The sequence below is a fragment of the Haliotis asinina genome, chromosome 10, assembly GCF_037392515.1.
Source record: "Haliotis asinina isolate JCU_RB_2024 chromosome 10, JCU_Hal_asi_v2, whole genome shotgun sequence".
NCBI classification, from domain to species: domain Eukaryota; kingdom Metazoa; phylum Mollusca; class Gastropoda; order Lepetellida; family Haliotidae; genus Haliotis; species Haliotis asinina.
In genome coordinates, this window is record NC_090289.1 from 23,035,281 (window position 1) to 23,053,007 (window position 17,727).

Here is a 17,727-nt window from a genome sequence, read left to right on the forward strand (position 1 = left end):
TGTGAATATGAACACATTTAAACAATTTACACAAAATCTATCCATGTTTTATACTGGTGGTACTAAAGTCCTGTAGCTGTGACGAAGAAGAATCTGGTGTCTGGGTATTGCTACTGCTGGTAGATGACAAGAAACACCCTTATATCCTGTGCTGGCTGGTAGTAATTGCTGGCCTGTCTGCTTGATGGTGACTGACTGCCACCATGTTCATTTCACATGTTAATTTGGCCTGTGACCAGCGCTTGGTTCATTAGCACGCAAAAAAAGATGACCAGCTCAGGGAGTTCACACTCCCCACAAAACAACATCTGTTGTGTGCCTGGAGGAACAATGTCACCCCTTGTGGACATGATGGAATCATCTGCAACTGAGAATTGTACAGTTCATGATGTATTTACAGGGATGTGAAGTATTACACTGGAAAGTGAAGATTAAGAATTTATTGGAAATCTCACCATAAAGCATTGTGTCATATTGATTGTGTCAGGCCCTGACACAATGTTCCTGTCATCACTAAATCAAGTCTGATTGTGTCCACAGAAACAGATTATTACCATTAAAAAAAACGTTTCACAAGAATTATCTGGAGAGACTTTTCTAAATGCATGCCTTTTATTTTGGGATTAGAAATTTGTATTTTCGCATTTACCTTTTACAATTCATGTCTTAGCAAGTGTAGAACTATATTGCAGTTAGTGGCATCACTGACAAACACATAACACAACAGCTGTGTACCTCAACTGAATATTACCTTAAAATTGGCCCAACCAGTTCCAGTGAAATCTTAGATACCACAAGTCAACATTACATATTCCAGGTACATGCCTAAAGAATCTCGAACCTCAAGGCAATATTACCCAAGTTTCCACAAATAGTCTACATCCAATTACATGTGCTGCTCATAGGTCATAGTGAGACGTGCAATCAAAGTTCTCAAATTGTACAGATGATCAATTCACTGACTTGTCATGGTTCATGATATCGATACTGCTGAAAAACAGGAAACGTAGAAGATACATAGTGTGGCTAGTATGATGGCAATACATAACTCTATATTAGCCTTGGTGTCTTAACTATGTCCAACAGACCACTTAGATACAGTGGTCACTTTCTATATGCAGAGTTTGGGGGTCTTACCGAAATGTCGACCCCTAGGGTTGATGGTGAAAATCCTTTGGTGTGATATGTTGTTTTAGGGTTGTTGTTTCAAGGGATCAAAGTCTGGGCGTCACTCAAAGTTGAATTCAGTGCAAAAAGTGATCACCAATTTTAGTGTGAGATCTGTTCACTTCCTGGAATATTCTGAGTTGATTCAATATCACTCATTTAGTGTGTTCAATTAATGCCACTAGTTAATCCAATCATATCACACATAAGGCAGCATGATGTATATCTCAAACAGTATTTCCATCATGGCAAATGCACAGCTTACATCACTTTCTAAATGGCAAAGTTTCCTCTTGAAGAAACAAAACTGAATGAAATATGGAAGGTGCCATACTAAGCAGATCAGAGATTTCCACCCAGAAACGTCAAGTACCACAATACTGAGTTTCATCTCCAGCAGCTAAAGCACCGTCTGGCAACTGGTGACCTTTCATGCAATTTACTGATTTACTGCAAACGGCATAAATGTAAAAGACCATCGTGATTCTAATTTTCTGACTACATGTTATAGCATCAATTTTCATTAGATATAATCTTTTCTTATCATGATACTGTTTTATATATACATATGGAAATTAATTAAGCAACACCAAATTCAAAGACACATAAAAACTTAACAAAGTTTAACGAAGTAATTTTGATGATTGATTATTCAATTTTGATGTATTGACATACAGCATGAGCTTTTCATGGGTTGATATGACGCGCGTGAAGCTTGCACAGCGCACGTGCATTGCTTTAACCTCAACTTTCGAAAAATGCACTTTTTCCCTGGGGTGTTTACAAGCGCAGGTTGTCGATTGCATTCGGTTTTTCATTCATTTCAATGTCATGGCACGTAGGAAATTATCAGAGGCCACTCGTTGGCAAATAATCGGCATGAGGAATGCTGGTATGTCTCTAAGACAAATCGGGACTCAAATCGGACGACATCATTCCATAATTTCAAAACTTTTGAAAAAATACCGGGCCACTAATGAAGTTAAAGACCTGCCTAGACCAGGAAGACCCAGGAAGACCACAGTCCGGGAGGACAGAGCTTTACTGAGACTTGTACGGCGCAGGTCCTTCGACTCGAGCTCTCGGTTGAGACAGGAGTGGCTTCCAGGGAGACCCATCTCGAACAGGACTGTTCGGAATCGTCTGAAAGCTGCAGGATACCGGGCAAGGAGGCCAATCAAGCGACCCAGACTGTCTCCAGCCCATAAGGCAGCCCGACTGGCCTGGTGTAATGACCGTTTGCACTGGAACATTGCCTCTTGGAGGAAGGTCCATTTCTCAGATGAGAGCCGGTTCTTGCTGCACATGGTGGACGGTCGTACTCGGGTCTGGAGGCAGAGGAACACAGCAATGGCTCCACGGAACATCCAGGAGACTGTGGCCTTTGGGGGAGGTTCCGTTATGGTATGGGGGTGCATTTCCATGAACTGCAAGTTGGATATCATTACCATCCGTGGCAACCTTAACGGTGTTCGTTACCAACAGGAGGTTCTTGACAGGGCTGTGGTACCTCATTTTGAGAACCATCCTCTGGCAACGAGACCCATATTTATGGACAACAATGCTAGACCTCACAGGGCGCATGCTGTAAATGATTTTTTGCGGCAAAATGCAATTGACAGAATTCCATGGCCTGCCATGAGCCCTGACCTCAACCCCATTGAACATTTGTGGGACTTTATTGGCCGTCGTGTGAGGCAGAGAGACCCACCAGTCCATAATCTCAACGAATTGACGGCTGCCCTGCATGAGGAGTGGAACAGGATCCCCCAGAATCAGATCCGGAGACTCATCCAAGGAATGAGGAGGCGTCTGGAATCGGTGGTGCGTGCGCAGGGAGGACACACTAGATATTGATGAAAGTCGGTGTGCAGACTCTCAGATGACTGTTCTTTCTTTCCATGTGACATTTGTGTTAATACACCTGACAACAACGTCTGTGGATGAATAGTAAATTGTGTCCATTTTTTCATGAATTTAAGACAGTTTTAAGAATTTGGATTTCGTTGCAATAAAGCAAAGTCTTGATACTTTTTCCCTTTAAGTTGTTTGTCAGAGATCGTCTGTTGAATAAAAAAGTGTCAAACTATATCAACCCGGCATATTTTGATTGTCAGAACACTTCAAAGTTGCTCCAATAGAAAAAATTGGGGTGTTGCTTGATTAATTTCCAGGTGTATATATATATGTACACTGGAGTGGCCTTCACATAAGCTCTCTTGAGCTTGCTGACCAATTCAGTTCATGAAAATTCTGTCACTGCTTTTACATGAAATAAGTTTGTTTAAACCATTTACTGATGCGGCATTGCATCTGTTAAAGAAAGTTAAAAAAAAAGTGTCCATGATGGTCCTGTGCAGACCCAGTATTATTTGTTATTGTATCTTATTAGAGTTAAAATATTATAATTCCACTTATAATTTAGTGCTTTACTTTTCATAAATGACAAATGATAATGATAATTTTGCTAAAATGTGTACATGAAGTTTATTGATACTGCTTAAATGTTTTAATTCCATTTACAATTTAGTGCTTTACTGGTGATATATCACTATATACTCAATCTGCTTCTTTGTCGTTTCTGTTTCCTGTATAACCCATGTGACTGTAACACCAATTTAATCCCATTGTTACCAGCCATTGGTGCCTGGACACTGTCGGCGCCTCCCTTGCCATTTTATTTTGACATGCTATCGAAGGTCGATATTTCAGTAATGAACCCAGAGTTTAACATCATATGATTCTTAAAGGTTTTTTACATGCATAGTTCAACATCATACAACAGCAAGCTAAATGTCCTTATGTGCAAAGTTTCAACTTACAATACCAAGGTAAATGCCCTTACATCCAACCCATGAAGGTCCCAGGGTAGAATAGGCCTTAAGCAACCCATGCTTGCCAGAAAAGGCAACTATACTTGTCATAAGAGGCGACTAAAGGGATTGGGTGGTCAGACTCGCTGACATGGTTAACCCATGTCATTGGTTCCCAATTGCGCAGATGGATGTTCATGTTGTTTGATCACTGGATTGTCTGGTCCAGACTTGATTATTTACATATCGCTGCCATATACCTGGAATATTGCTGAGTGCAGCATAAAACTAAACTCACTCACTCACTCACCCCTTACACGCAGAGCTTATAGTCACTGCACACAGCTCAACATAGCACAGTTCTAGGTTGAATGTTCTCAGATGCAGAGCTAAATGTCCCTATATGCAGACCTTGCATCTTACATTTCCAATCTAAATGTTCCTACATGCAGAGCTAAATGTCCCTATATGCAGACCTTGCATCTTACATTTCCAATCTAAATGTTCTTACATGCAGAGCTAAATGTCCCTATTTGTAGTGTTAAGAATGTTACAATTCCAAGCTAAATGTCCTTGTGTCAGTGTCCCAGCAGGAGTCCATGGCCTGACTACCGTCACAACCAGCCCAGAAACAAGCCATTACATTCCAGTGTTCATGTTGTGTTACAGACTATGTATGCTATGTTAAAGATGGGGTACTTGGTCACCTTGCACCACATCCCAAGAAACCAGCAAATTGCAGCTGACTAGATGATGGGCCAGATTGGAATTTCAAAGCTTAAATCAGTCACTGGCAGCAATTTTCAAGTCAAGAGTCAAAGGCATTTTGAGATGACACAGGAATTAACACATCTCCTGTGAGAGAGGGATCCTATGATGTTTCCAGATAAAATTACAGTTACTTTACAGAAGCCATTAGAGTTGAATGATTAAACACACAGTTGCAAATAGAGCTTGTTATGCACATGACAGATGTATTTCATCACATCAGATTTAAGCAAAGTGGATCAGGATACCCCACAGAACAGACATCCACAAGAAGGCATCAGTCAAATTATATTCTTTAAACCATTTTTTTTATCTGTGACCTTGACTGGAAGTACCTTCCAGCTGTGGCTATCCTGCTGATAACACAAGGAACAACCATCCTGGCACAACATGCACTGCCATCTTGACCAACCTTCATGGTGGGAAATGGCTTATCACTTTTGAAAAAACACAATCAAAGTATGATTAACATAAAAGCTATACAATCATAGCTACTTGTCACTAATGTCAGATGAAGTGGTCTGTTTAACACCTCAATGTTTCAGCCAACAAGTCATATGAACTGAATCTTGACCAGATGAAACAGTCAGTTATATCTATGGCCATCAGTGTATAGGGCTGTCTCCTATGTCGTGGGTTTCCTATTCTCGTGGTAAACACATTTTCTGCAGAGATTGCCAATGTGTGATACTTAACGGTTGTTTACATCATTGACCGGTAACTAGGAAGTGGCCACAGTCTGTGAATTATCAAAAGGACAAGGTATGATAGAGGCCCTTATTGGCCCACAACATGTCATGATTATCAAAATTTTACAGCACAATAATTTTAGCATAAAAAGAGCTAAACTAATTGTTGAAGTTACCTCCAATTGCATTTTTATGTTTTTAGTGTTGTTAGTTTTCCTCTTTGAAGACCTCAAAGTTAACATATTTTACAATATCTTCTAGAAACCTACATTTTCTGATTTTCAGAGTGGTAGAAAAGTGTGAGCAAAAGCGTGACCCATCCCAATTTTTTTACCACATATGAAGAGAGTAAATTAGAATGCACACCTAATAAATTGTGGTGGGTCACGCTTTTGCTCACATCAAAATCTTAAAAAAAAGTACATTTCTTCGGTTTATGAAATTGCCCCATACAACATCTCAAAAAATAAACATTGATATAAACTAACATCTTTAAAAACAGTCCATCACATTTACACATCTGTGCCATGATACATTATATTTTGAATAGTTTTGTCCTCTAAAATACACATAGCAAACATCTTTATAAAAAAATTTCAATATCATAAGGCACTCACAAGGCTGATTTATGAGAGGTAAACATTAGTTTGGGGTTGTTGGTCTCTGCTAGAAAAGTAAGAAGATGTCTGAAGATTTTCAAAATATGATCAAGCAGTACTGTAAAAGTGAGAATCTTTGTTATTATGTAAGAATTTGATCATAGTTTTTCTATCATCTGTGTATCAAACACCTTTGAGTCGCCTGTCACTGCCTAAATAACACTGTCATTCAACAGGATTGCCATGTATAAACATATGGATTTTCCAAGACCTTATGTACCTTGATGTTTCCAATGACATATTAGATTTAACCAAAATGACTACACCTAACTGTATGAAAAGGATTTTTTTTTTAGCTAGAGTAAGAACATTGTATCAAGGTCTAGCAGATGACGAACACAGCCGTCAAGTCATACATAGTTGTAAAGTGTAATATATAAGCTTAAATTCACAGTGGGAGGCAAAGGAATATGTAGCCTAATGGTTGCAACAGTGGACTGTCAGTATTTTTTGTTATCAGACATGCAAGTTCAAATCCACGTAACTTTTCTTTCTTTTTTTCAAAGTTTGTTTATCAAGTCTACAATGTTTAATTAAACTGTTTCACATCAAATCCAAATATTGTAATTTTTTTCGTAAGTTTGGTAATCTATGTTACAACACTGGTGAAACAAGCTTTAATTAACATCATGTAAACTGCGGTAATTTGTATGTAAATAAAATAACAGTTGTAAATAAGCCATTATGGCACACTGATATTTCAGACTTCGTGTTATTTTTCATGGGAACTGATAAAACCCATTTGGGCCCCCTCTGCACTAAAATTACACCTCAGAACATATAAAATACAGCATTTTTATGCAAAGCTAACTTGTCTCTAAACAAATAACATGTTTTCAGCCAATTCTGTTAGTGGGCCAAAAACCACCCTTATCATACCTTGTCCTTTTGCAATGTAACGAATATTTGTGAGTTGTAACCAACTTGGAAAAATCATAATTTTTCCCCATCCTTTCGATAAGATTCCCCTTCCTTACACCTTACAATAACGTTACTGATTACACGATGCCATTTAGAAAGTGGTCGCGGTGGCTGAGCGGGCTAGGCGGCTGACTTTGTGTGCTGGCGAATAGGTGCCTGACTCTGAGGGTGCGGGTTCGAATCCCGGATGGGACTCAACCGAAAAAAAGTACTAGAATTTGTACTTTACTAAGAAAGTGAAATCCCAAATATGACATATGTTAAATAACGTTACTTTCTTGTCATGCCGCATGAATGGGAGACACCTTGAAGAGTCAGTGGAGGACGATCATGTTTTTCATCGAGCTCAAGTGCGATAATGCACCTGATGGATCAAGCAGTTGATAGATGCAGAAGTTTGAGGGAGAATTTCTTGATTACAAAACAACAAGCATATATACGAAACTGTTTAAAGAACTGTTTGTATTATTTTTTCAGCCGATATCCATAACTACCACAAGAATAGGAGACGCCAGTATATGTTGATTAGCTTGAAACAAGGTCAAATTATCCATTTAGTAGACCAACACCTAGTCCCTGAAATGACCGTATCTTTGTCACACAATGTCTAGTATCATATGTTATGCACTGAAACAGTCATTCTACATAGCATTATTAGTGAGTGAGAGTTTCATGAACGTGACTATAGTTTTTTTACAGAAAAAAAAATTTCTTAAATTATACAGAATTAATTAAAAGGAGGTCAGGGACTCTTTTCATTTTGATTCTTAAACTGTGGAAATCTAGACTTGCCACTTATTCTAGACTTGCATGGGCTTTCTTGGATATGTTTGTTTGAGGGGATGAATGACACACAAGCCACTTACTGTTTGTCTACAACCCTTTCTGCAATGGAAAATCTAAACATGAAGCAGGTTTAAGACTGAGGATTGTTTGAATTAAAATAGAATTTTTGGTTTCAATCAAAATGATATATATTCAGAGACTAAGCATTAGTCTATCGACTTAGTCTCCTCCGTAGTAACCGTGGACCTAACATTGTTTCCTTGAAGGAATAGGAGGCCATGATGTCCCGTCACTTCCACCCAGTTCAGTAACCCTACAACCACTGGAACTGAGATACACATGCACACCCCCAGACACATATAAATATAGCATCACATCACATAAATGACAACTGGGATGGCTTCACAAAACTCACAACTCTCATGCTAATCTTCTAAAAGCTATGGTTCTTGAAACTTTATTCCCCTGAAAACCTGCACTGTAGAACAATATATCCCCTTAAAAAAAAAAGAATTGCAAAGCCAGAATTTATGGTATATTTCAAATTTATGTAAAGCATATATTTTGTGGGAAACAAAATTTTGCACAGGGAGACAACAGGGATGGAAGTTTATGTCAAGGTCACAAAAACGTCCAAAGGTCACGTTTGACGTTTAACACAGGTAACAGCGTGTATAGCGTCAATCACAGCTTGACATCTTCTGCCCATGGATGCAATCAGATTTCCAATGACATCCCAAGGAATTGTAGCCCACTCAGCAGTCAATGCAGCAGCCAGCTGTTGAAGTGTTTGAGGCTGTACATGACACTGTCACACACGTCTATCCAATTCATTCCAAAGACATTCTGTGGGGTTTAAATCCGGGGAACTTGAAGGCCATGGCAGAACATTAACATTATTGTTGGCAAGGTAAGCCATGGTGATGCGTGCAGTATGTGGATATGCATTGTCTTGTTGAAAAACAGCGTTGGCGTTGGCCATATTAAGGACGTGGGGACGCAAGATCTCTTCGACGTAACCTCTTGCTGTCAAGTTGCCCCCAACTTGCACTAAAGGTGTCCTGGCGTTGTGAGAAATGGCTGCCCACACAATCACACTTCCTTCACCAAATTGGTCCACTTCCTGTACGCAGTTTTGTGAAAAACGTTCACCTCTTTCAACGGTACACACGGACCCTACCATCTCGTCTTCGAAGCATGAATCGTGATTCATCACTGAACCAAACAGTTCGCCATCACATCGGAGGTCATACCGAGTGAGCCTGACACCAATGGAGCCATACCTGACGACAATTTCGTGTCAAAATGACACCTCTAACCGGACGCTGTGGTTGCAATCCTGCTTCTTGGAGACGGTTGCGCACGGTATGGTCTGAGATTCTGTGGTGTCCTGGTATGGTGGATGCAGTAGAGGCAGCTGTAGTCGTTCTTTGGCGTAGATGTTGCATCCGGATGTAGCGGTCCTGTGGTTACACATGGTCTACCGGATCTGGGAAGGTCACGTGTTGATCCATGATGTTGATAGCGCGTCCAAAGTCTTGATATGGTGCTAGGAGACATGTTGAAAAATCTGGCCACTTCTGATCTGGTCTCTCCTGCTTCCAGTCGGTCGAAAGCGTTGTTCCTCTGAGTTTCATTCAGTCTTGGCATGATGACAGTCGGGTTGACAGTTTCTTGCAAAATGCAGCAAACTCGAGAACCCTGCATTTTTATAGTGATTGGCGTGCCTGATTCACGTGCACAACATGCATTTTGTTCAGTGGCACAAATGCCAAGAGTTGCATTTTGGCGATATTTCCCTTCAATGCGCATACTTTTAAAAAAAATGCAATGAAGAAGGAAGTTGATGTCAAAAATGCATTCATTCATCTTTGTGACTCAAAATATATTGCAGAGTTTGTTACCAAATGTTTCCATTTACTTGTAGTCTTAAAAAAAAATTGTTTGTGTTTCTTTTTTTGAAGAGTTTAGATGTGTGACATACTACTCACTTTTCTCCCCACCCCTTGTTCCACCCTGATGGCCTATCTGTCTCAGTTGGAGGAGAAACTGACAAGTAACTGACAGTGTGTGTTTCCCACATTGCATGAAATGTGTCTATTTCCAAGCATTGATTCAGTCTCTGGCCTGGCCTGTAGGGACACAGGGCAGATGCCCAGGGACAGAGAAATACCCAATCTGCCTAGGAGTGTGATTACACTGAAATGGAGAAGACATCACTGTCATCTTGATTACATAAACAAGCAAACAGAATGTTTTGAATTGAAACTGACTCCAGAGTGTAATGTCCTCCATATGTCACAGAACTCCAGGGGGCCTATTTCTTCTCATCTCTGTACAAATCCATGTCAGTCTCAAGTCAAGTAAAGGCATGGTAATACAATATACAACATCACAATAATCTCTAGCCAGTCACCATGACCATCTGGTCCACTTCTGTTCTACCAACCAAATTAAAATGATCTTAAGTCTGCTGACAGTGTTTTCACCCAGATGCTTCAAGAACATTATTCATGAGTATTTGGTAAATATTATCTGTGATCTAATCACGTTCAAAATGCTGCATCTAAAAGGCATTAAGGCGCAAAGGGCATTTACGCATACAAGAGGGTGACAAAACTATAGTCTGTCCTACAGACCCTGAAGCAAACATCCAAGGCAGCCCACACAAGTCAAGAAAATGTGTCAAGTCTAGATTTCCTAAGCTGATGAAGAAAGTCTCAGGGCTTCATTTCATTATATTATATCTTATATTTACAATGAAATTACAATATTCATTTCATAGACTAGTTGTTAGTCTAACAGAGCTACTGCACAATAAGTAATATTTCATCAGCATGTTACCATTATTAAAAGCTAGAAAACAAACTCATTCAATGAAATCAGACCATCAGATCATAAAGTGTATCTCAAACATTCAAATATTCCCCAGTGACCATCACCTTTTCACAATTTCCATATAACACATCATCATTTATCAAATCTCTATTTTTTATGTCCCTCCTTTCATTTTTGTAATATTTCACAATAATAACCCTGCTATCCCTCTATGTGATATCAATATCATTTTGTCCTCTTATATATTCTAACATTGGAAACATTAGTGTGATAAACACTATGTTAAAACAACACTGTCGTCCAGTATTCTGCTGATCAAGCTTCAGCACTATCAGGATTATAAAGCATTACAAGCCTCATAGTGGACACTACAATCACCCGATTGCTCTCAATTCAAAGTGTATAAGCTTCCCAAAGATACACACTAATGACAAGTTAATTGCACTTAATAAATGGCCATGTTGTTTCATATTTCAAGGGCTGACATTCAAAGCAACACACAGCTGCTTAAATCATGCATTGTAATTAGCAAATTGCAGTTGTAATTTTGGGGCTCATTTGTGTCATGAACACATCTTTGAACTTGAATTGATTTGAGGTTTATGGAATCATCCAATGTTTTGAAAAAAATTTTAATTAACATCTTCAGCATCCATGAATCTTTTCACTTTGATTCAAATTAAAAATCTAATTTGGGTAATTTCATTTTCCAGGAATGTGTTTATTCATGCATGAAAGTATCATTGAAAAGACTTTAAATATGACTAAGGTTTGTTTAAAAAATTAATAAAGTAGATCTTGGGCAAATTTAAACAGGAAGACCCAAACTACCACAAAACTTGTGGAAAAATTGTGAAAGATAATGATAAGAGAAAAAGTTCTCAAGATAATGCTGAAATTGACATGATAATGTACAATAAATATCTATAAAGAAAAACCCATTAAGAGTCACATTAGCTGATCAATTCTGTAGTTTGAAACTCATCACAAATAATGTTAACAAGCTATTTGTTGAATGTTCTTCTGACCTAGCTAACAAATTAACAACTTGGGAAAATGTAAGCACTGAAAGACTGCTAAGGACACACTACAGGATCTTAACCAAGCAGAGGTCTTCGTGTCATCCTCTCCGGACATGCTTTGTGTTGTGAGACAAATGGTGCCATACAGAAGACTTCATACAGAAGACCTCATCAGAATACCATGTCAGAAGGCTCCATACTGACATCATCAGTAGATTCAGAAGATTCTGTAAAGAATGACTTTAGCAGTTGACTCCACACAGAAGAATATATCAGAAGATTCTGTAAAGAAGACAATCTTATCAGAGGATTCTGTACAGAAGACCTCAGTTGACTCCACATAGAAGACCATATCAGAAGATTCTGTAAAGAAGATTCTGTGAAGATGACAATCTTATCAGAAGATTCTGTATAGAAGACCTCATCAGAAGACACCATACACGAGATGTTAGCAGCCTCTTGTGACTGAAGAAAGCCATCCAGTGGTCATCACTGTCCGAGCCAAGAGGGTGGGGAAAGTCACATCAAGCCAGGACAGAATACATGTCCAGAAACATAGAAAAGACCAGATACGAAGCCTGTCAGGCACTGAAGGTCTCAACTTTGATCATCCCCTACTTGATGCATGTACAGTCATGACAAGTGACACATTCTGTAAAAGGTGCCATGCTGAAGGTAAAGGTCTAAGGCACACTGCAGCAACAACATTCAGGCCTGGTTAGTTCTCCACAATTACATGCTGAGTATCTTCTCTTGATCTTAGTGCTCGATAAAAATGTGGCAAATGCTTCATCACATTGTAAAAGCAAACATCCATTTGTTGTCCCAGTGAAAGCCTTTCAGACTATAACATGTAACATGCAGCAATCAATAGTGAAGTGAGCGTTATAATTACCATCTGAAACCTGCATGGCATTCTTGTTTGTTGCTCGTAACTGACAACTGATTTTTATAAAAACCTTAAATGCATTTGTGGTGTAAACTTTTATGAAGCACCACCTCACTTCCAGCAATATCACTGTCTTCCAGGAAGCACTTCACCATCAGGTGGTTTCCAGTGGAAATCAAAATAGGAGGCCAATTCCTTGTCAGTAAATGAGTGAGTTCATCCACACCCTCAAGACCAGTGGTGCCAGTACAATGGAACCGCCTTGTGTTATCTTAATGTATTCTGTGTTTCCCATTCAACAAAAAACATTATGTCACCACTTCTGAAGCTAATCTGCAATGTTGCATTTGCAAATACCTTACTGATTGTAGTGTGTACTATTGATAAGAATAAAAGCTGTGTAAACATTTTATCAAACAGCAAGGTGTAAGACACATGTCACATCTTCTAGTTCTGAATTTACTGCCCATCATCATTTGTGTACATTTTCTCCTGAGTGGCTACAAGCACTGTGTCAGAACGTATTGTAGCGCTTGTCATGTTTAACAGATTCTTCAACTTTCTATGTAACTGTGACTTTCACAGATGCATTATCAAATCAGTACTGTGTGTGCAAAATGTGATTGGTTACAAAATTAAACTCCATCACAAGACAGAGATGTTGGAATTATGGCTGTCAGATTAGGGTTATCAAAGTTACAAGCTGGGATGAAATTCAGGATTGTGAATGTGGTAAATGTCACACTGAAAGTTGCTGCTTAGAGTTGAAGGTGGCCAAAGTCCAACATCTGACTCAGAACCTCACAAGAATGTCTACAGCATGGAAAACTACTGCCACTACAAATCAAATTACACATAATTAACTCTGTATGTCAGTGACGCACACACAAACAATACAATTATATACCACTGTATATCAGTGATGACACACAAATACAAGATAACACAACTGCATGTAAGTGATGGAGACACAAATACAAGATAACACAACTGCATGTAAGTGATGGAGACACACATACAAGATAACACAACTGCATGTAAGTGATGGAGACACAAATACAAGATAACACAACTGCATGTAATTGATGGAGACACACATACAAGATAACACAACTGCATGTAAGTGATGGAGACACAAATACAAGATAACACAACTGCATGTAATTGATGGAGACACAAATACAAATGAATGCAACTGTATGTCAGTGACAGTGACACTCATACAATTGAATGAAACTGTATGTCAGTGACAGTGACACTCATACAATTGAATAAAACTGTATGTCAGTGATGAGACAAAAACACTCATGTAACTGTTGTTTCCTCCTACAACAAGACTGCTCCTGGGGGATATTACATGGGAAACGAAGCAGATCTGTCGCATCTGTTGGTTAGAACTGATCTGTTTGGCAATGGATTACAGAGAAAATGATGTCTAGTGGAGCATGCAGGTGCTGCCATGGCTGGCTGAGCAGCTGATTCCACACACACCACCACTCTGCAGGACAATGCTCAAATGAAACAATATCAGCAGCACTGATGGCATCCAGACCCCACACATGGTGACAGTTTCCACCCGATCTCACAACTAAAACATCCATAAAAACTCATTTCATAATTTTAGGAATCAAACATTCATGTTTGGGACCATGTTTGTCTTTGACTGCTTGACAGATTGAAGTGATGACACAAATGTGCCCTACCAACGCACTCAAGCAATACTGACAGACACATGGCATCATTCTTTCATTGACAGACATGATATCATTGACAGACACATGGAAATCATTACATGACATCCAGATTGTCAGGTTTCACATATCACCCCATATGGAATATCTAGAAATAGAGACACCTCATGCATGGGATATGTCCGCTGGATATATACAGACACGTTGTGTATGGAATATGTCAGCTGGATATATACAGACATCTCATGTATGGGATATGTCAGTTGTAAATATACAGACACCTTGTGTCCCACCTGCATATGCCCCTCTCTCCACAGACAAGACGAGTGTCCCCCTTGCATATCCTCCTTTCTACACAGAGAAGGTGAGTGCCCCATCTGCATATCCTTTTCCTAAGCAAAACATTTTTTTATCCCTACCTGTGCATAGTTGCGCTCACTCTTTAGTCTGGCTACTTCCCGCTGTAGTTTGGCGATAGAACGACGTGATGACTGTTTCTCTTCAGCCAGCTGCCGTGTCAGCTCTTCAACCTTCTTCTCTAGGGCATCCTACAACAGCAAATATTGCCTTTAAGTTACCTTTCAGTTTAAGTACCATCATCAGGAAGCTACTAAGACAAACTTCATCCACATGATCTGGAATATGGGTAAGAGCAATAAAACTCTTGGTATAAGTAGTCATCATCATTAATTAGGGCAACTACAAAATGTTCATCCTGAAACCTGGACAGACCACACTAAAAAGGGAGACCAGGATTTGAACACGTTAACCTCTTTGCTTGCAGTAGATGTGACATAAACAGACTTGCTTGATTCTTTACAGGTGTCTGTGACAGAGAGGGGAGTAACTGCAGTGGCAAGCATCAAAATATACTTGTAACAGGGAGCTGGCATTGAGGTACAATGTGTCCTACTGTGTTGCCAGATCCAGAGAGACTCAACCAGCTATGTGTTCCTGTTTCACAAGGTGTTTCATAACCCAAACACTGTAACATAGATATATGGCAGTTGCAGTGTCGACAACTGGACTTCCAAAAATGATGGTGTGACAATCCTGAGTCAACATATAACGTTGTACAGATTATCATAGATATAACTGAGAAATATGCAGTTCAAAGAACAGGGGGATATGTAATATTTCTTGAAAACTGAGTGAGTGAATGAGTATGGTTTTATGTCGCTTTTAGCAATACTCAAACATCATGATGGGTACACCAGAAATGGGGTTTCACACTATGGAAAACTGAACTAAATGCTTTGTATTGTTTACAGTTTTGTTTGCAAAGAGTATTAGGATTTGAAACATTTCAGTAACTTTTTGCCAAAGCTCTGCTGAAAAAGGCAAGCCCAGAGGAAGGTCATCCAAATCAAAGGGTCTTTGAAAACAACTTATTGCTATTACCTATTTGGCAGCTAAGAGGCAACCTGCTACATAGTAAGCTATTCAGTGTTTGTGTGTGTTGATGAGGGAAGAAGGACAATGGTGTGATCCAATAGCATGGTGCCACACAGTATGCATGAGCGTGTGTCTGAACTGCATCAGGGAAAATGTAGTCATCTGTGTCAAAACTAAAGACAACAGTGTGTGCGAGTGCGTGTACATAGCTGATGTCTGTGTGTATGGTACCAGAGTGTGGACGTGCATGTGTGTGTATTGCAGAAGTGTGCATAGCTGATGTCTGTGTGTATAGTAGCAGAGTGTGGAGGTACATGTGTGTGTATTGCAGAAGTGTACATAGCTGATGTCTGTTTGTATGGTAGCAGAGTGTGGAGGTACGTGTGTGTACTGCACCAGTGTATGTAACTGATGTCTGTGTGTGTGGTAGCAGTGTGTGGACGTGCATGTGTGAGTATTGCAGAAGTGTGCATAGCTGATGTCTGTGTGTATAGTAGCAGAGTGTGGATGTGCATTTGGATGAACAACAGTAAAGTGTGCGTGTCTTATACTGCTGCTTTTCCAAAACAGATTGCTATCACACAGTCCCATCCCAGTTTTCACAACAGTCAGACTAAACATGATGGCAATGAATCCAATAAACAGACACATATTCTGAGTTACTCTGAGTAATCCGATTGCTTGGACAAAGATCCCATTAGGAGGGATACGCAAATCTTTCTGATCAAATCGTACTTTACTATTCAGCCCCTGAGCCTGGTTCAACACATATTCATTCATAGCAGATTACTTAAAATTAATCACTGTGTCTTGCAGAGATTTTGACAAGAGGACAGGAAAGTCAGGGTCATTCCCGTTATTTGTCAGAGTGACGAGCAGTAACAAGCTGCAATCAATAACAATCTATGTTACGGCCAATATGGAGCCACCAACATTGGCATTAGCACCCATTATCAGTCTTGGCCTAAACGTCCTTGTAAGTCCTAACGAGGGTCTGTTCCTCTCCATCCCACCTCGGCAATTTCACGGCTAAATGGTTTTATTCGTGGAACAATTATCTTGTGTATCCTTGTCAATGCAGTGCAAATACATTAAGTAGTACTTATTACCATCATTTGCTTTACTATTGAAATGTATACAAAGCCACTGGAGGTTATGAACCTTGTAGCATAGCAATCATATGTGCAGTCAATGTGACACTCAAAGCCTGGATCACTAGTCAACATGCCACGATTTCATCTCACTCACGGCAATATCATTCAACAGTTCTTGCCTCAAATGGTCACTTACATTTCAGATGAAGAACATACAGGCAGAAGATTTCAGAAATATACAGGAAAATTCAGAGTTTGTGGGTGGTTTACATCATGTTTGAAATATTCAAGCAGTATTCACCGAGTAGAACGCCAGCAATGGGGGTTTGCACATTGGACCCACAATGGGAATTGAACCGAAGTCTTTTGAGAGATTAGCATGTTTTCATTGCCAGGCTTCTATACCATCCATCATTTTGGAAGACACATGGTGAATGCAGTACATCTAAACATAAAGCCTTGCATCTAACTACCTTAATAACAGTTATGGGTACTTTAGCTTTAATGACAATGACCTTGAACATTAATTCCAAACTCATCTTTCATATGCACTGTCTGAAGCCCAAGTTTGAGTGACTTGTAATTCCATGCAAGAAATTGTATTCTGCAAATTATGGTTGTGTTACAAACATGAGGTTTCCATACCAACCTAACAATAAACTAGTTAAAATGAACAAATCATTTCATAGTGAATGACCTTGACATTTCAGAGCAATTCCTCAAATGTATATGGGTGATTCATCAGTACGTGAACATCTATTTAGTACATGTGGTTGACTAACACATTGACTTGCTCCTCTTTTGTGACCATATTTGACAATTACAGTAGCATAATACAGGGTGACATCCGACAAACACTTCACTAAAACACATTATCTCACCTCCCTTTGCAAGAATACTTCTTTACAAACTTTACAGGCAAATAAATTTATCAGTGTGCCCAGTAACATACTACTTCATACTGACTCAAAATATCTCTGACATTTCCTTCAAAA

The 17,727-nt window shown here is 39.3% G+C and overlaps 1 protein-coding gene across 4 annotated transcripts in view; it reads right to left on the reverse strand.

The window, feature by feature from the left end:
• Nucleotides 1-17,727, reverse strand: part of LOC137297606 (serine-rich adhesin for platelets-like) — a 169,885-nt gene that overhangs the window by 43,445 nt on the left and 108,713 nt on the right. For all 4 annotated transcript variants that reach the window (XM_067829462.1, XM_067829461.1, XM_067829463.1 and 1 more), the window contains one exon: nt 14,663-14,791. In XM_067829462.1, the coding sequence (XP_067685563.1) occupies nt 14,663-14,791 (129 nt within the window). The remainder of the gene's footprint in view (nt 1-14,662; nt 14,792-17,727) is intronic.